Below are 20,069 nucleotides of genomic sequence, written 5' to 3' on the forward strand. Positions count from 1 at the left end.
AAGGGGAATCTGGGAAACGTAGTCATGCAGAATCACTACAGTGAGCTTAGGTTCTTGCTTACCCAAAGCACAGTCGTAGTTCCACTATCGGACTCCAGATCCCTGCATGCCTATTGGGTCTGCTACAACTTTTGCTTAAAAAAAAATACTAATAAACAAACAATGAAATCAAACAGAAACAAAAATAAAAGGAAAACATTTCAGTGGGTCCCTTCTTAAAAATGGTCTCGTTGGAGCAGAACGTATATTATAAGTCTGGCTACACGCTGGATCTAGAGATAGAGATAGGAGATCCAGTAAACAAGGTTAAAGAGACCGAAAGCGGTGGGGAAACCGATGCGAGCGTACGAGTCTATCTTGGCGACACGGATGTGCAACCGCCCATGCCGCCAGGCCCCGGAGCGGCAGTCCTCGAAACAGCAGAAGAAGCTGGTGCAGTCCTTGCCGTCCAGGCACTCGTAGCCATACTCCTCATCTCGCTCCTGCATGTGGGTGGCGTTGTTCATCTGGATGGCGGTGGCTGAGCGAGGCCGTATGTCCACCGTAGGGGTCTGCTTTTAACAGAGAGAGCACAGTTAGCGACTAGAGTCTAAGAGGCGAAACATGGGGGACCTAATTTAGTCTCTATCTTAGTACACAAAATGTAATTTGCACCTTCACTTGGAAATTTAATATTTTCAAGCATTTCAGTAAAACACAAATAAGCCCATCAGTGGTACCTGTATTTAATTAGAGTGGCTTAAAGCTGACAATGGACTATTCCCTTTGGAACACACGATGCAAATTACAACTGTGGGTAAAGCCAAAAGTACAAAGTATCTGTCTTCTGTAGGATACATTGTGTAGTTGGGCTTTATTTAGTAGAAAGATGATGCTAGTGCTGGGCAACCTATTTTAAGCTCTGCTGCTGCACATCATGGGAAAACACGAGGAGTATCGTGGTTATCATTAGTCCCAAAGATAAACACAGTCCCTTTTTGCATAATGATTCACTCAAATTACATAATTCTTGTTCTGTATGTGGATGCCATTGTGTGGATTTCACAGGGGGAACATTTGAATTTATTCTAAATGGATTATGATGTAAGCCGTATGATAAGAAAGACTCTTGAGCAGGGACTCACTGTTCCTCCATTTCCTGTCCCTAAATGGGTTAAATCAACCTCTTTTAAAGCCTGCTCACGACTTGAGGGCACAGCCTTTCATTTCTGATGATTCCTAAAATAGGCCAGTGACATCAGCGAGTCCTTTGCTCCATCAGTCAAAGGAGGCACAATTAGCATTTTCATGGGCTTTTATCTCATAATGGCAAGCCACCTTTGCACAAATGTCTTCTCTCGTGATTAACTTTAAGACTGAGTTTTTGCTGACCCAGCATAATATTTTGTGTATGATTCATTTAGAAATATAATGGCGCAGTTACATACAGTATTGTATTGTCCCACTTCAAATAAACTGAATGGAATCGCTACTAACTGAACAGAACCCAAAGCCTCTAGCCTCTAACTCCTAGCCTGTAACCCCTAGTCTCTAACCCCTAACCCCTAGCCTCTAACCCCTAGCCCCTAATCTCTAGCCCCTATCCCCTAGCCTTTAGCCTCTTTGGGAAGTTTTTTTCCTCTTCATTAGGCTTTATTGTAGCTATATTTACAATGGATGTCATGTCAGTGCTATGTTTAGGTAATCATACTGCTTTCCTTATGTCCTGTCCTTATAAAATGAATCATATGTGTGTCAAGTACCATCAAATGCCATAAGCATTGGGGTTAAATTGTTTAAAGGCATGTATCATCATAAAATATCAAAACACTGATTTGACTGTAGCTCCTTCCCTGCAGCTCAAATTTGCCCAGCACTAGAATACAAGGATGCGTGTAGTCCCTTTGAAAATTATGCATAACCACATGTAAAGCATGATTGGTTGGTTCCACATTATTTTCTGATTGATTGACAACCAGGGGATTTGCAGCTAGGTCGAAAATATACAAGTTAATACAACCTAATAATTCCATGTGGCACGTTCGAAAATAAACACATTAATTGGACCAGCGCTGTGGCTGATTCTACAGGATTAGCAGTGAAAATGTGACCAATGGTCGAGAAATCAAGTAATAAAGTGGCTGTAGATATATATTTCCTTTACGAATAGAATGACATTAAAACAGTTATGCTATGTGTTTGGTGAGTAGTTAGCTAAAATTCACTACGATTGTGATAATTTCTCACTTTGATGGGAAACTTTTTGTACTGCTAACATTTGCTTCCAGTCACTGTCGCTCATTAATCCTGTAGAATCAGCAACGGCGCTGGTCCAATTAATTTGTTTACTTTTCAACGCTTCCACATGGAATTATTTACATTGTCTTAACCTTTTATCTTCAACCTAGATTTGCAGCAGGAAGCAGCATCAGGTCATGTGACTCGGTTTTCAAAGGGGGGTTGCACGGGAGAAGGAAGCATGTGGTGGAAGCTAGCTCAAGCAGAATAACAAACCCAGATCCTGCAGTGTGGCTGGAGTTTGCAAAACAAAAGAGTGGCATTCCAGCTTTAACCAGATGAAGTAGACAACCTCTCAAAATTAATAACTGACTGAAACACTTAGGGCTCTATTCAATCCGCATCGCGGAAGTTCCGTTTTACAGATTGAATAGAGCCCTTAGGCTCCTACTCTGGATCCCTACCACTATAATCAAAGCTTAGTGTCAGCTGTAGTTAATTTTTAGTTGATTATTTGTTAATTTAAAATAGCTATAGAAAATGGCCTCCCTATAAATGGCTGGTTCAAATGTTTACCATACTTACAGTATCCTCTGACTAATGGTATTTACATTCAGAAATGTTCTACTTCCATACAATAGATTCAGGGTGATTCAGTTTTTTAAATCACACTGTATTCTTTATTCTGTAGCTCAGCTGGTAGAGCACGGCGCTTGTAACGCCAGGGTAGTGGGTTCGATCCCTGGGACCACCCATACACAAAAAATGTATGCACGCATGACTGTAAGTTGCTTTGGAAAAATGTGTCTGCTAAATGGCATATTATTATTATTATACTTGAGTGTTAAATATACAGGTAACTGCCAAAAATAAAGGAAAAACCTACATGAAGTGTCTTCCTAGGGTGTTGGGCCACCACAAGCCAGAACAGCTTCAATGTACCTTGGCATAGACTTTACAAGTGTCTTGAACTCTATTGGAGGGATTCACACCATTCTTCCATGAGAAATTCCATTATTTGGTTGATGGTGGTGGAAAACGCTGTCTCAGGCGCCGCTCCTGAATCTCCCATAAGTGTTCAATTGGGCTGAGATCTGGTGACTGAGACAGCCATGGCATATGGTTTACATCGTTTTCATGCTCATCAAAACATTCAGTGACCTCTCGTGCCCTATGGATGGGGGCATTGTCATCCTATGGGGGCATAGTCATGGTAGCAGCATGGCCTAGCATTTTATACATGACCCTAAGCATGATAGGATGTTAATTGCTTAATTTACTCAGGAACCACACCTGTGTGGAAGCACCTGCTTTCAATATACTTTGTATACCTCATTTACTCAAGTGTTTCCTTTATTTTGGCAGTTACCTGTAGCTCTTCAGTAGCACCCTGTGCACTGTGACTGTTTAAAGATTACTGGGGCTAAATCTACTCTGCTGCGTGTTGAGCCATTAAGATGATCACTACTAATTAGGCTTAACACAGTGTAGGGGTTGTCTATTTCAGTCTATTAAGGCTCTGCTGATTCTATAGGAAGCGTCAGGTTAAAAGCCCCACAAACACACGGGTAGCTTAGCTTGACAGGGGAAATAGAGTTGCCACTGCTTTACTGTTAAAATGGCACAGTATAAAAAATAAAATAAAATAAATGACAGAATGAAACCATTTTGCGCCATCTTTTTACTAGCTGTGGACATGTGTGGGCTGGTTATATGAGAGAGCAGAATGTTGTCACTACACAAGTACGTCTGGCTGCCTCTGCACAGTGAGCACATTGTTTGGTGGTATTGCGGAAGACATTCTGAGGTGAAGATAAAGAAAAGGTCTCTAAAACAGACATGTAGCAGTGAGGTACACTAGCTGGGTCCAGAGACAGGCAAAATGCAGCAGACACATGCAGTCAATTGATGAAACTCAGACACAGGCAATATACCTTTGAGGAAAAGAGCCGGAGGAGCTTTTGTCCCAACAGGAAACAAAGAATACGTGGAATTAAAAGAGAACAACACAAAAAAGAACAAATGTAAAAAGACAAACAGAGAGAATGTCTAAAGAAAATAACACTGTAGTAGTACGAAGGGAACAACATACTGTAGAGACACACATACAGGAAGAGGAAGATGCATGACTGGATACATCACACTGGAGACCAAGTTGATCCCCAGTCAATTCTACCTTTAGAGATGTGCTATATCCATGATACAAACTTGACATCAACGATTTAGGGGTGATATTGATCCTAGTAGGGCTCAAAGCTGACCCGTTACACCAAGACAAGAAAATTGCATTTTTATCTGAAAAACACATTGAATGTGGATTTGTAGTACTTTATACTCTGAATCTACTGTATCATCAAAAATGCTTTTTTACTGATTTTATTTCCTGTTTATCAAACAATTAGTCCTAATGGAATACCTCATCAGTTCCAGTATGCATTAAATTTAACAGATTTATTATAAATAAACTGTTGTTGTCTTCATGCATAATACAATTATTGGAACAATTACCATCATAACATTGAAATAGGACATAATTATTTACTTATTAATTTGTTAATTTTCAGAAAATGGTTAGACCCTTACACCCAAAACCTATGAGAAATGAAAGGATGTTATTTCCTCAATTTCCTTTTTTATTCATGAAGACCAAAAGGATCTCAGTCAAAGGCTTCCACATCACATCTTGGCAGACCATGTGCAGAACCTCATTGAGAACATCCCCTTAGAGAAAGCAAACTGGCATTACACCTCCAGATCATCATTACTCATTCACCCTGCACACATTTATATCCAAAAGCAAATCTTTCTTACAGAGAAGCTGAAACTGGAGCATTCCACAGCCTGTTAAGTACCTAGCTAGCTAACTCTGGTGCTTTCACTTTAGCCACCATGACATTGTGGGGATTTGAAGCCCCGACATCTTCTGGTCATGTGACAAGGTTTTAAAATACTACTGCACAGCTGTGGTATGGATTAAGGACAGGTTCTATCTCTCTCGTAGACTGCATGGCACGAGGTGGCCTCTCAATGACTGCTCCCTTAAGGGAACCTAGTAGTAGTAGGCTATGCATTACAGCAACACAGTAATACAGTGATTGGTGAGGCTTTCAGAGACTGGAAATAACTCAGTGTTTGGAGAATGTTGTAATCCCCACCCCCTGACCTGGCCTCTTCCTAATATATACACATTCTCATAGGTAAGGTCAAAACTCATTGCAAACACACTAAGCTCAAAATGTGTCTGAAATTTGTCTCAGTTATTTGGACTATGTTGTCTTCACTACTTGAGTAGAGTCATTGTGTGCCCACTTTGTTTAGGATAAACGACTCACCGGGTTTTTCTTCTTCTTGTCCTTTTTTGTGCTTGGCTTCCTGTTGCTTACAAAGTAGTGCAGTGTTCCGTATTCTATCAGCGCGGCAAAGACGAAGATGAAGCATACGGACACAAAGAGGTCCATGGCCGTCACGTAGGACACCTTAGGCAGCGACTTCCTGGCTATGGTACTCAGCGTAGTCATGGTCAGCACAGTGGTGATGCCTGTCAATGGACCAGATGGCCAAGAAGGTCAGACGAGGGTATAGAATGGGTATAGCAACAAAAGATAACAGTATGCCATTCTTAGGGGGGTTTGATTTTAGGACTTGGGGAGTTGGTGCAGTGGAGGCAATCAAAAATGTTAGATATGTAGGAGACTAACAAAATAGAGTTGTGAAAGTGGTTCAGAATATATATATATATATATATATATATATATATATATATATATATATATATATATATATATATATATATATATATATCTTTAATTGACTTCCCTGGTCTCAGAGATGTGAGAAAAAACTGACCAAAACTCAAAAGAAACTTTCTGTACAAAAATGTATTCTCAGAGATTATTAGAATGGAGCAATCACAGACTGGTTGAACAAAATTAAATATGTATGATACACAGTGGGGATGGTTGAACTATTTTAGCATGCTGCGCACATCTATTTTGAAGAGAGCTTGCTATTTGATTCTTATGGGTTTTAAATGAATTACATACTTTATGCAGGCAAAAACGTGTGTGAGCTGGGTTATACCAAATTGTTTTCTCTGGTCATGTAACATAACTAACATTTACAGTATATTATCTATAATACTTCTCCAATAAATGAAAGGAACCCGAGGAAACGGTATCATTAAGTATAGTGATTAGAAATCAAGGCGGAGCATTTGAGTACTGGATTACATGAAACTAAAGGATTATGAAATGCTGAGTATTTTATTGCAAACATTGACACATTATGACGTACAGTTTCCCCATAATGGACGGCATAGCAACCAACTGTTGTGGTCCCTTGATCCGCACTTGAAGGACACCCCTTCAAATTAGTGGATTCAGCTGTTTCAGCCACACCCATTGCTGACAGGTGTATAAAATCGAGCACACAGCTATGCAATCTCCATAGACAAACATTGGCAGTAGAATGGCCTTACTGAAGAGCTCAGTTACTTTCAACGTGGCACCGTCATAGGAAGCCACTTTTCCAATAAGTCAGTTCGTTAAATTTCCGCCCTGCTATAGCTGCCCCGGTCAACTGTAAGTGCTGTTATTGTGAAGTGGAAACGTCTAGGAGCAACAACGGCTCAGCTGCGAAGTGGTAGGCCACACAAGCTCACAGAACGGGACCGCCGAGTGCTGAAGCGGGTAGCGCGTAAAAATCGTCTGTCCTCGGTTGCAATACTCACTACCGAGTTCCAAACTGCCTCTGGAAGCAGCGTCAGCACAAGAACTGTTCGTCGGGAGCTTCATGAAATGGGTTTCCATGGCCGAGCAGCCGCACACAAGCTTAAGATCACCATGCGCAATGCCAAGCGTCGGCTGGAGTGGTGTAAAGCTCTCCACCATTGGACTATGGAACACTGGAAACGCGTTCTCTGGAGTGATGAATAACACTTCACCATCTGGCAGTCCAACGGACAAGTCTGGGTTTGGCGGATGCCAGGAGAACACTACCTTCCCCAATGCATAGTGCCAACTGTAAAGTTTGGTGGAGGAGGAATAATGGTCTGGGGCTGTTTTTCATGGTTTGGGCTTGGCCCCTTAGTTCCAGTGAAGGGAAATCTTAACGCTACAGCATACAATGACATTGTAGACGATTCTGTGCTTCCAACTTTGTGGCAACAGTTTGGGGAAGGCCCTTTACTGTTTTAGCATGACAATGCCCCCATGCACAAAGCAAGGTCCATACAGAAATGGTTTGTTCGAGATCGGTGTGGAAAAACTTGACTGGCCTGCACAGAGCCCTGACTTCAACCCCATCGAACACCTTTGGAATTAATTGGAACGCCGACTGCGAGCCAGGCCTAATCGCCCAACATCAGTGCCCGACCTCACTAATGCTCTTGTGGCTGAATGGAAGCAAGTCCCCGCAGCAATGTTCCAACATCTAGTGGAAAGCGTTCCTAGAAGAGTGGAGGCTGTTATAGCAGCAAAGGGGGGACCAACTCCATATTAATGCCCATGATTTTAGAATGAGATGTTCGACAAGCAGGTGTCCACATACTTTTGGTCATGTAGTGTATCTCTTCTTTTAAGTTCAGCCATACCATGCCTTACCAAAAGAATTATTCATGTTCTCCTAATATTCAGCAAATTAATATTTCAAATCCGAAAAAATCAACTGCACTCACATTTGCTGACCGCAGGAGTGGCAACACAGATGAACAGTGCACATGGGAAAATAGAGCAAAAATAACCTACATGAAAGTAAGAAAGAGTAAACATGATTGTTTCTAGTTGAGTGTCCTGGCAGATCAGCTCAATCAGACCGGCAACTGAAAGACATTAATTCTGCCAATGAGAGGATCGCATTCCGTATTCTGCAAAGCCATGCATGCTTATGATTGGACAATACAGATGAAAAGCAGCTTCATGTCAAATTTAATGTCCATGAGTCTTTTCCTCAACTAAAAATGAAAACTAATTTGTGACAATTATAGTTTTTTTTATGGCAACTCGTCTCATTTCCAGCATTAGATTTCATCAGGAAAAATTGGAAGTTGAGTAATATTTTTCGTCATAGTTATTGTTGACGAAATTAACACTGCATGGGATCTTTGTCATCGTGTTAGAGACATGATGATGTGGAGGGACACACCAGGGGAAACCCTTTAACGTAGCACACAAATACGGGGCGGCAGGTAGCTTAGTGGTTAAGAGCGTTGTGCCAGTAACCGAAAGGTCGCTGGTTCTAATCCCCGAGCCCACTAGGTGAAAAATATGTTCATGTGCCCTTGAGCAAGGCGCTTAACTCTAATTGCTCCTGTAAGTCGCTCTGGATAAGAATGACTCAAATGTAATACTACAGCTGCCAACAACATTGTCATTTAGCAGACGCTCTTATCTAGAGCGACTTACAGTTAGTGAGTGCATACAAACCCCAGCTCTTCAACAAATCACTCTAATAGATCACGAGGGCTTTGCGGCTAATATTGTTTTTATTTGTATCTATTTTTCATGCAAAACGAGAGACATCATCATGTCTCAAGATTAATGCTGCAATATACATGGAGGTGCCTGGAGTGATTGTCATATTTGATTGGATGGCACTGAAGGATTAAGAATAATGTCACAGCCATTAATCCTTCGAGCTAGCTAACCAACATTAAACTCCCTGTTATCCACTTAATGGCGCCAGAGGAGATGGCTGCCGTTTTACGGGCTCCTAACCAATTGTGCTATTTTGTGGGGGGTTTTGCGTTATTTGTAACTTATTTTGTACATAATGTTTCTGCCACCGTCTCTTACGACCGAAAAGAGCTTCTGGATATCAGGACAGCGATTACTCACCTCGTACTGGACGAAGATCTTTTCTTCAACGAGTCGGACGCAAAGGATTTACTTCAGACACCCGACAAGGCCCAAATCCCTGTCATTCGCAGGAGAAAGAGACTGAGATATCGGGGACGTAGGTCGGGGTGCCTTGTAAGGATCTGACGGTGAGTGGGTAATCTGCCTCTTCCATCAGTCCTATTAGCCAACGTACAATCATTGGATAACAAAATTGACACGCTACGATCACGAATATCCTACAACGGGACATTAAAAACTGTAATATCTTATGTTTCACCGAGTCGTGGCTGAATGACGACATGGATAACATACAGCTGGCGGGGTTTACGCTGCATCGGCAAGATAGAACAACGGCCTCCGGTAAGACAAGGGGTGGCGGTCTGTGTATATTTGTAAACAACAGCTGGTGCACGAAATCTAATATTAAGGAAGTCTCAAGGTTTTGCTCACCTGAGGTAGAGTATCTCATGATAAGCTGTAGACCACACTATTTACCAAGAGAGTTTTCATCTATATTTTTCGTAGCTGTCTATTTACCACCACAAACCGATGCTGGCACTAAGACCACACTCAATGAGCTGTATAAGGCCATAAGCAAACAGGAAAACACTCATCCAGAGGCGGCACTCCTAGTGGCCGGGGACTTTAATGCAGAGAAACTTAAATCCGTTTTACCTAATTTCTAACAGCATGTTAAATGTGCAACCAAAGGAAAAAAGAGACCATCTTTACTCCACACACAGAGATGCGTACAAAGCTCTCTCACGCCCTCCATTTGGTAAATCTGACCATAATTATATCCTCTTGATTCCTGCTTACAAGCAAAAACTAAAGCAGGAAGCACTAGTGACTCGGTCAATAAAGAAGTGGTCAGATGACGCAGATGCTAAGCTACATTACTGTTTTGCTAGCACAGACTGCAATATGTTCCGGGATTCTTCCGATGGCATTGACGAGTACACCACCACATCAGTCACTGGCTTCATCAATAAGTGCATCGATGATGTCGTCCCCACAGTGACCGTATGTACCCCAACCAGAAGCCATGGATTACAGGCAACATCTGCACTGAGCTAAAGGGTAGAGCTGCCGCTTTTAAGGAACGGGACTCTAACCCGGATGCTTATAAGAAATCCCGCTATGCCCTCCGACGAACCATCAAACAGGCAAAGCGTCAATACAGGACTAAGATTGAATTATACTTCACCGTCTCTGACGCTCGTCGGATGTGGCAGGGTGTTGCAAACTATTATAGACTACAAAGGGAAGCACAGCCGCGAGCTGCCCAGTGACACGAGCCTACCAGACAAGCCAAATCACTTCTATGCTTGCTTCGAGGCAAGCAACACTGAAGCATGCATGAGAGCATCAGCTGTTCCGGACGACTGTGTGATCACGCTCTCCGTAGCCAATGTGAGTAAGACCTTTAAACAGGTCAACATTCACAAGGCCGCAGGGCCAGATGGATTACCAGGACGTGTACTCCGAGCATGCGCTGACCAACTGGCAAGTGTCTTCAACGACATTTTCAACCTGTCCCTGACTGAGTCTGTAATACCAACATGTTTCAAACAGACCACCATAGTCCCTGTGCCCAAGAACACTAAGGTAACCTGCCTAAATGACTACAGACCCGTAGCACTCATGTCTGTAGCCATGAAGTGCTTTGAAAGGCTGGTCATGGCTCACATCAACACAATTATCCCAGAAACCTTAGACCCACTCCAATTTGTATATCGCCCCAACAGAACACCTATGTGAGAATGCTATTCATTGACTACAGCTCAGTGTTCAACACCATACTGCCCTCAAAGCTCATCACTAAGCTAAGGACCCTGGGACTAAACACCTCCCTCTGCAACTGGATCCTCGACTTCCTGAAGGGCCGCCCCCAGGTGGTAAGGGTAGGTAACAACAGACCTGCCACATTGATCCTCAACACAGGGGCCCTTCAGGGGTGCACGCTCAGTCCCCTCCTGTACTCCTTGTTCACCCATGACTGCATGGCCAGGCACGACTCCAACACCATCATTAAGTTTGCCGACGACACAACAGTGGTAGGCCTGATCACCGACAACGATGAGAGGGAGGAGGAGGTCAGAGACCTGGCCGTGTGGTGCCAGGATAACAACCTCTCCCTCAACGTGATCAAGACAAAGGAGATGATTGTGGACTACAGGAAAAAAAAGAGGATTGAGCACGCCCCCATTCTCATCGACGGGGCTGTAGTGGAGCAGGTTGAGAGCTTCAAGTTCATTGGTGTCCACATCACCAACAAACTATCATGGTCCAAACACACCAAGACAGTCGTGAAGAGGGCACGACAAAGCCTATACCCCCTCAGGAGACTGAAAATATTTGGCATGGGTCCTCAGATCCTCAAAAAGTTATACAGCTGCACCATCGAGAGCATCCTGACTGGTTGCATCACTGCCTGGTATGGCAACTGCTTGGCCTCCGTTCACAAGGCACTAAAGGGGATAGTACGTACGGCCCAGCACTCCACTGGCGCCAAGCTTCCTGCCATCCAGGATTTCTATACCAGGCGGTGTCAGAGGAAGGCCCTAAAAATTGTCAAAGACTCCAGCCACCCTAGTCATAGACTGTTCTCTCTGCTACCACACGGCAAGCAGTACCGTAGCACCAAGTCTAGGTCCAAAAGGCTTCTTAACAGCTTCTACCGCCAAGTCAAAAGACTCCTGAACAGCTAATCAAATGGCTACCCAGACTATTTGCATTGTCCACCCCCTCTTCTTTTATGCTGCTGCTACTCTGTTTATTACCTATGCATAGTCACTTTAACTATACCTACATGTACATATTACCTCAATTACCTTGACTAACCGGTGCCCCCGCACATTGACTCTGTACCGGTACCCCCTGTATATAGCCTTGCTACTGTTATTTTTACTGTTATTTTACTGATTTTATTTTTTACTTATCTATTGTTTACTTAACACTTATTTTTCTTAAAACTGCATTGTTGGTTAAGGGCTTGTAAGTAAGCATTTCACTGTAAGGTGTACACCTGTTGTATTCGGCGCATGTGACAAATACAATTTGACTCCATTTACATGAAATTAAGCCATTTGACTCCATTTACATGTTGCCAGGCAATTCATTTTGTCCTAATATTTAACATTTTATGAGGATTATAAGATAATAATAATAAGATATAGACACCTGCAATAAATAAAATAATAAGTTAACCTCTAACAGTAATAGGGTATAACATTGTTTCTAAAGGTCAAACAGCTCTTCTCTGATTGGAAGTGGATGTCCGTATCCTGGATTGATTCAGCAATGCGTCTAATGGTCCTGGTGAGGGCTTGGGTTCAGGGTCGAGAGGCTTGGAGAGGCAAGGAGTTGACTAAAGAATATGTAGCTACAAGAGAACATACTCTGAAGGTGTCCGCCCTTCGGAGACAAGGGCAGGTTCAAAAGTTCACATATTCTGCATAAAAATCCCCCTTTTACCCTAAGCAAAGTTGGGCACCTGTATTTTCACGCTGAGGCTGCATCTCCCCTGCTGTGTTGCATAATGAATGTCTAATTAAGATATGTATAAAAAAATATGTGGCTTATATAATCAAGATGGACTAGTTACTGAAGCCTCTCTGGGTCGCTGAGGGTTGGTCCTGACCACAACAAGTCCTGTGTTATGAGAAGCAGAGACTAATTAGGGATGACACTGCTAATGAACTTCACTGATTATGCTGCAATGTCTGTTTGTGTTGAGGCTAGGTTGGCTGATTATGAAAATGAATGCTTTGGGGTGAACCTGAAGAGGTTAAATACAGGGCAGAATTCTCACTATCTTTTATTCTCTGTTTATTTATATTGAATTCAATTGAAATCTATGAATTATGAATACGATTTTCCTTGCTTTGTTGTTACCTAAGGATGTTCTAGCAGGCACAGCATCCTTGTTGATCCAGAAGGAGACCCAGGAGAGGACAACGATGAGAGTGCAGGGGATGTAGGTCTGAATGGTGAAGTAACCCATCCTTCTGCTCAAGTCGAAGAAGACTGTCAGCACAACGTAATCTCCTACGAGAGAGGGAAGATGAGAAAAAGAAAAACATTGAATCACCATAATATGGAAATTACTGTATATAATATGCAGGAAGGCAATGCAGTCAACACAATTGAATCCCCATAGAGAAATATAACAAGCATACTTGCCATACAGACAACGAATAAACAGTTGTCAGAGGTAGGTAAAGATGTGGGATTTAGTATTGCCTATACTGGAAATCTTTTACTGGAAATCTGATTTGCACATAACATCACAACCCCCCCCCCCCCCCCCCCCCCCTCATCACAGGATTAAATAGAGCTTCTACAAACTAGGTGTAGTATCCTCTCTCAACCCCTGACTTATCCAGATGTTAGACTGGTATACAGGGTGGTCATCCCTGCTTCCTACAATGTCTGCCATGGAGTTACTAAGATGGGAACAGTGCCAGCAGCTCACCCTACCTGTGTAGGTTTATAGAGAGCTCACCGCTGACCAGCAGTTCTTCTGTATGTTGTACACTAATTGATTAACACCACAATGTAAGTTGTGTCAGAAAACCTCCTGCCCCCTACTATAGTTCTCGTGCTTGTAAGCCTGGGGGGCATCTCCTAGCCCTTTTCTGGGGCCGCGCTGCTTCTCAGCGGGGACGAGAACAGCTGGCTTTGTTAATAAAGCACCAAGCAATTTGGCAACCTGGTAATTTACCTCTCGTGCAAAAAAATAAACACATGTTGTCTGCCATTTCTGCAAAACACCAACATCTGTGTGTGCACAGCAGGTTTACGTGATCAATCCCAGGTTACACCTCTCCTCACCTCCACACTGATTACATTATTAAATAGCTGAGTACAACAGCAGAGAGAGAGAGAGAGAGAGAGAGAGAGAGAGAGAGAGAGAGAGAGAGAGAGAGCATGATACCGCTGATATCTCCATGTGCGTTTTCTGCTGATGAGGCATTTGGTAGGAGGAGAGAGAGACATGAATAATATTCTCAGGGGTCTGTGATCCACTATTTGTTTTTATTAACATTACATTAATATAGCTATTGAGCTTGGTCAGCAGTGGCACAGCCACATTGCATTACCCTCCACAATAATAATGCTGGGCTTATTACAACAGCACAGCTCTAGCAGAGTGCTTCCTACTGTCATGACTGAGACTTGGGGTGAGGATATCGACAACCTCCTCCATTAGGGATCAAGACTAATGTATCAGTATCAATGCAATAATGCCTTCCTGTTATCCTGAAACACTTGGCTTTCTTGTTCATTTGTTTAGCTCAGAACCCCATTATCTCTCACCAAGACAAACTGTATTATTCCTTCATTGGACAACACAAGAGTTGGAGCGAGCAAATGAGTATGAGGTGAAATGGATGGCGATAGGATAGCTGCATATAGCTGGTTAATCCCACTTCCACATTACAGTGTGAGTGCAGTATAATGAAGAAAGAGCATAGGCTGTACCTTTGATAGACATTACATTTACATTTTAGTCATTTAGCAGACGCTCTTATCCAGAGCGACTTACAGGAGCAATTAGGGTTAAGTGCCTTGCTCAAGGGCACATTAACGTCATTTAGCAGACGCTCTTAGCCAGAGCGACTCACAAATTGGTGCGTTCACCCTATAGCCAGTGGGATAACCACTTTACAATTGGGGGGGGGGGGGGGGGGTAGAAGGATTCCTTTATCCTATCCCAGGTATTCCTTAAAGAGGTGACACAACCCAATCATTTCCCGCTGGGCTACGCACGGCACGGCACGGCAGCAGTGACACATCACATATTAACATAGTCCACGAGTCACCATTTCTGGCTCTGCTATTTTCTTTTTTTGTGTGTTTCAGAAAAATACCAAAAAAATATCCCTCGCAAATGATTTAGTGAAATGTAATATCGGGTCCTTGGCATGTGCTACATACGTCTCCCTATCTCTCTCTCCTTCCCCAGAATCTACAGCGCTTCAGTGAGTGAAGTAGCCGGCTTGTCCCAACGGATTTCTCTGTGCGCTCCAGGACATCAAAGGGCCCTGCCTGCTTCTCCCTAATGAGAGCCCAGCGCATGTGCACACACGCGCGCAAACACACACACACACACACACACACACACACACACACACACACACATGTACACCTCAAAGCTCCTCTCTCTGCCAGGAGATCTCATCTGTCAACCCACAAGATAATGGAACAAATGATGTAGGTGTAGAAAGTCCTGCTTTAATCTTCACACCGTGGAAATGCATGAAGCAACGCTTCCTTCTCACAACCAGGAAACTCCTCTAGTGGGGCCTATACCTAATATATGTATACATTTATTTTACTTCTCTTTGACATGAGAGAATACAAAGCTCTTATCAGGAACATTAAAGATGGTTGGAAATGGGCTCAATGGGTTTGGTTGGGTCATACCAATGAAGATGGACCATCTTCCATATTCAGGTTGAGCTAGATCTTGGATTCAATTAGCCTATATGGGTTAAACAATTTCTCCCTCATCTAATGGTTAGCCTAACTGGTAGGCTATTGGTTTGAGATTTTCTGCTGTGTTCTGTTGTTTTTTGAAAAGCTGAAAAAATTCTAATGCTGTGACAAATCCACCCCGTAGCCTAGACAACGACTCAAAATCCAACTCATTGTTCATATTGAGATATTGTTTTCTGTATTTTCATTTTATTAAGCAGTTTAGTAAGAAACCTCACAGATGTAATATTCTCCTGTAAAGAGTTATGGAATGCAATAATAACTTGGCAGGGAAGATCATTCATCAGAGCACACTGTTAAAACCTCTGGGACTGCCAAATAGAATTATACGCACAACACAGGTCTCGCACTGCCTATGCTCCTACCATCCCAGATCCCAGTGCAACAAGACTACAGTAAATAAGCAGTTACATTTTCCATTTTAGATGATTTTTGTTTTCTTTGGATGGGCGGAGGAAATGCTGAAACATCACTCCCAGTAATGTTGCTGGCTGCATTTTGCCGGGGGCGACTACTTTCATGAGAGGGTATTTGGTAATCCCAGGTTGGGTTGCAGATCAGGAGAAGAGCTGCTGCCACAGGAGAATATATCTCTCATCCCCTGGGATTGAGACAGACATCTGTAAATTGGCATGATGGAGACAGGCAGGCTTGGACCTGCGGCACATGTTGGCCATCCTATGGTCAGAGGCATTTGCAGACAGGATGGCAGAGAAGACGTTATGCACAACCACAGAGCAGTCTATAAGAGGGGGTGGTAAGCACTACCACTGTGGGCCAGCTGTAAGAGGGGGTGGTGAGCACTACCACTGTGGGCCAGCTGTAAGAGGGGGTGGTGAGCAATATCACTGTGGGCCAGCTATAAGAGGGGGTGGTGAGCACTATCACTGTGGGCCAGCTATAAGAGGGGGTGGTGAGCACTATCACTGTGGGGCCAGCTATAAGAGGGGGTGGTGAGCACTATCACCGTGGACCAGCTATAAGAGGGGGTGGTGAGCACTATCACTGTGGGCCAGCTGTAAGAGGGGGTGGTGAGCACAATCACTGTGGGACAGCTGTAAGAGGGGGTGGTGAGCACTATCACTGTGGGCCAGCTGTAAGAGGGGATGGTGAGCACTATCACTGTGGGCCAGCTATAAGAGTAGGTGGTGAGCACTCACTGTGGGGCCAGCTATAAATTGGTGAGCACTATCACTGTGGGGCCAGCTATAAGAAGGGGTGGTGAGCAATATCACTGTGGGCCAGCTATAAGAGGGGGTGGTGAGCACTTTCACTGTGGGCCAGCTGTAAGAGGGGGTGGTGAGCACAATCACTGTGGGCCAGCTGTAAGAGGGGGTGGTGAGCACTATCACTGTGGGCCAGCTGTAAGAGGGGATGGTGAGCACTATCACTGTGGGCCAGCTATAAGAGTAGGTGGTGAGCACTCACTGTGGGGCCAGCTATAAATTGGTGAGCACTATCACTGTGGGGCCAGCTATAAGAAGGGGTGGTGAGCAATATCACTGTGGGCCAGCTATAAGAGGGGGTGGTGAGCACTTTCACTGTGGGCCAGCTGTAAGAGGGGGTGGTGAGCACTATCACTGTGGGCCAGCTATAAGAGGGGGTGGTGAGCACTATCACTGTGGGCCAGCTATAAGAGGGGGTGGTGAGCACTATCACTGTGGGGCCAGCTATAAGAGGGGGTGGTGAGCACTATCACTGTGGACCAGCTATAAGAGGAGGTGGTGAGCACAATCACTGTGGGCCAGCTGTAAGAGGGGATGGTGAGCACTATCACTGTGGGCCAGCTATAAGAGTAGGTGGTGAGCACTCACTGTGGGGCCAGCTATAAATTGGTGAGCACTATCACTGTGGGGCCAGCTATAAGAAGGGGTGGTGAGCAATATCACTGTGGGCCAGCTATAAGAGGTGGTGGTGAGCACTATCACTGTGGGCCAGCTGTAAGAGGGGGTGGTGAGCACAATCACTGTGGGCCAGCTGTAAGAGGGGGTGGTGAGCACAATCGCTGTGGGCCAGCTGTAAGAGGGGGTGGTGAGCACTATCACTGTGGGCCAGCTATAAGAGGGGGTGGTGAGCACTATCACCGTGGGGCCAGCTATAAATTGGTGAGCACTATCACTGTGGGGCCAGCTATAAGAAGGGGTGGTGAGCAATATCACTGTGGGGCCAGCTATAAGAAGGGGTGGTGAGCAATATCACTGTGGGGCCAGCTATGAGAGGGGGTGGTGAGCACTTTCACTGTGGGGCCAGCTATAAGTGTGGCTGGTGAGCACTATCACTGTGGGCCAGCTGTAAGAGGGGGTTGTGAGCACTATCATTGTGGGCCAGCTGTAAGAGGGGGTGGTGAGCACTATCACTGTGGGCCAGCTATAAGAGGGGGTGGTGAGCACTCACTGTGGGGCCAGCTATAAGAGGGGGTGGTGAGCACTATCACTGTGGGCCAGCTATAAGAGGGGGTGGTGAACACTCACTGTGGGGCCAGCTATAAGAGGGGGTGGTGAGCACTATCACTGTGGGGCCAGCTATAAATTGGTGAGAACTATCACTGTGGGGCCAGCTATAAGAAGGGGTGGTGAGCAATATCACTGTGGGGCCAGCTATAAGAAGGGGTGGTGAGCACTATTACTGTGGGGCCAGCTATAAGTGTGGCTGGTGAGCACTATCGCTGTGGGGCCAGCTATAGGAGGGGGTGGGTTCCCCAATCTGGTCTCAGGTATAAACATACTGTAACACAGGGATCATCAACTAGATTCAGCCGCAGGCCAATTTTTTCTTGAGGCCGGAACATAATTACAAATAATTTCTAGATGGCAAATTGACCGCAAGAAGCCTAAACAGATATAATGTTTGACTAAAACAGAATAATTTCAAACCTTGCTTACATTTATATACTATCACGTCTCTCTATTATGTGTGGGAAACTTGGCAAAAGATTTCTTAAATTAAAATCACTTGGAGCTGATTTCCTGGTGTTTTTACGGTCTTTTATGTCCAACAATGAAAATTAAAGAAATATATACACTACCGGTCAAAAGTTTTAGAACACATACTCATTCAAGGGGTTTTATTTATTTGTACTATTTTCTACATTGCATAATAATAGTGAATACATCAAAACTATGAAATAACACATAAGGAATCATGTAGTAACCAGAAAAGTGTTAAACAAATATATCTTATATTTGAGATTCTTCAAATAGCCACCCTTTGCCTTGATGACAGCTTTGCACACTCTTGACATTCTCTCAACCAGCTTCACCAGGAATGCTTTTCCAACAGTCTTGAAGGAGTTCCCACATATGCTGAGCACTTGTTGGTTGCTTTTCCTTCATCCCAAACCATCTAAATTAGGTTGAGGTCCGGGGATTATGGAGGCCAGGTCATCTGATGCAGCACTCCATCACACTCCTTCTTGGTAAAATAGCCCTTACACAGCCTGGAGGTGTGTTGGGTCATTGTCCTGTTGAAAAACAAATTATAGTCCCATTAAGCCCAAATCAAATGGGATGGCGTATCGCTGCAGAATGCTGTGGTAGCCATGCTGGTTAAGTGTGCCTTGAATTCTAAATAAATCACAGTGACAGTGTCACCAGCAAAGCACCCCCACACCATAACACCTCCTCCTCCATACTTCATGGTGGGAAATACAAATGGGGAGATCATCCGTTCACCCACACCGCGTCTCACAAAGACACGGCGGTTGGAACCAAAAATCTCACATTTGGACTCATCAGACCAAAGGACAGATTTCCACCGGTCTAAAGTCCATTGCTCGTGTTTCTTGGCCCAAGCATGTCTCTTCTTATTATTGGTGTCCTTTAGTAGTGGTTTCTTTGCAGCAGTTCGACCATGAAGGCCTGACTCACACTGTCTCCTCTGAAGAGTTGATGTTGAGATATGTCTGTTACTTGAACTCCGTGAAGCATTTATTTGGGCTGCAATTTCTGAGGCTGGTAACTCTAATGAACTTATCCTCTGCAGCAGAGGTAACTCTGGGTCTTCCATTCCTGTGGCGGTCCTCATGAGAGCCAGTTTCATCATAGCTCTTGATGTTTTTTGCGACTGCACTTGAAGAAACTTTCAAAGTTCTTGAAATGTTCCATATTGACTGACCTTCATGTCTTAAAGTAATGATGGACTGTCATTTCTCTTTGCTTATTTGAGCTGTTCTTGCCATAATATGGACTTGGTCTTTTACCAAAAATGGGCTATCTTCTGTATATCCCCCGTACCTTGTCACAACACAACTGATTGGCTCAAACGCATTAAGAAGGAAATAAATTCCTCAAATTAACTTTTAAGAAAGCACACCTGTTAATTGAAATGCATTCCAGGTGACTACCTCATGAAGCTGGTTGAGATAATGCCAAGAGTGTGGAAAGCTGTCATCAACGCAAAGGGTGGCTATTTGAAGAATCTCAAATATAAAATATATTTGTTTTTACACTTTTTTGCTTACTACATGATTCCATATATGTTATTTCATAGTTTTGATGTCTTCACTATTATTTT

The 20,069-nt window shown here is 43.8% G+C and overlaps 1 protein-coding gene across 2 annotated transcripts in view; it reads right to left on the bottom strand.

Annotated features, from left to right (window-relative positions):
* Nucleotides 1-272: 272 nt before the first annotated feature.
* The window catches only part of gabrg2 (gamma-aminobutyric acid type A receptor subunit gamma2), a gene marked incomplete at both ends in the record, with an annotated part of 59,228 nt that continues 39,431 nt past the window's right edge, over nucleotides 273-20,069 (bottom strand). Inside the window, 4 exons of one of the 2 annotated variants that reach the window (XM_084177548.1) lie at nucleotides 273-551; nucleotides 4,152-4,175; nucleotides 5,550-5,755; nucleotides 12,951-13,103. In XM_084177548.1, coding sequence (XP_084033674.1) covers nucleotides 273-551; nucleotides 4,152-4,175; nucleotides 5,550-5,755; nucleotides 12,951-13,103 — 662 coding nt within the window. The remainder of the gene's footprint in view (nucleotides 552-4,151; nucleotides 4,176-5,549; nucleotides 5,756-12,950; nucleotides 13,104-20,069) is intronic. The other variant, XM_084177549.1, reaches the window with a different exon arrangement.

Source organism: Coregonus lavaretus (assembly GCF_964263955.1).
Source record: "Coregonus lavaretus genome assembly, chromosome: 15".
Classification (NCBI taxonomy): domain Eukaryota; kingdom Metazoa; phylum Chordata; class Actinopteri; order Salmoniformes; family Salmonidae; genus Coregonus; species Coregonus lavaretus.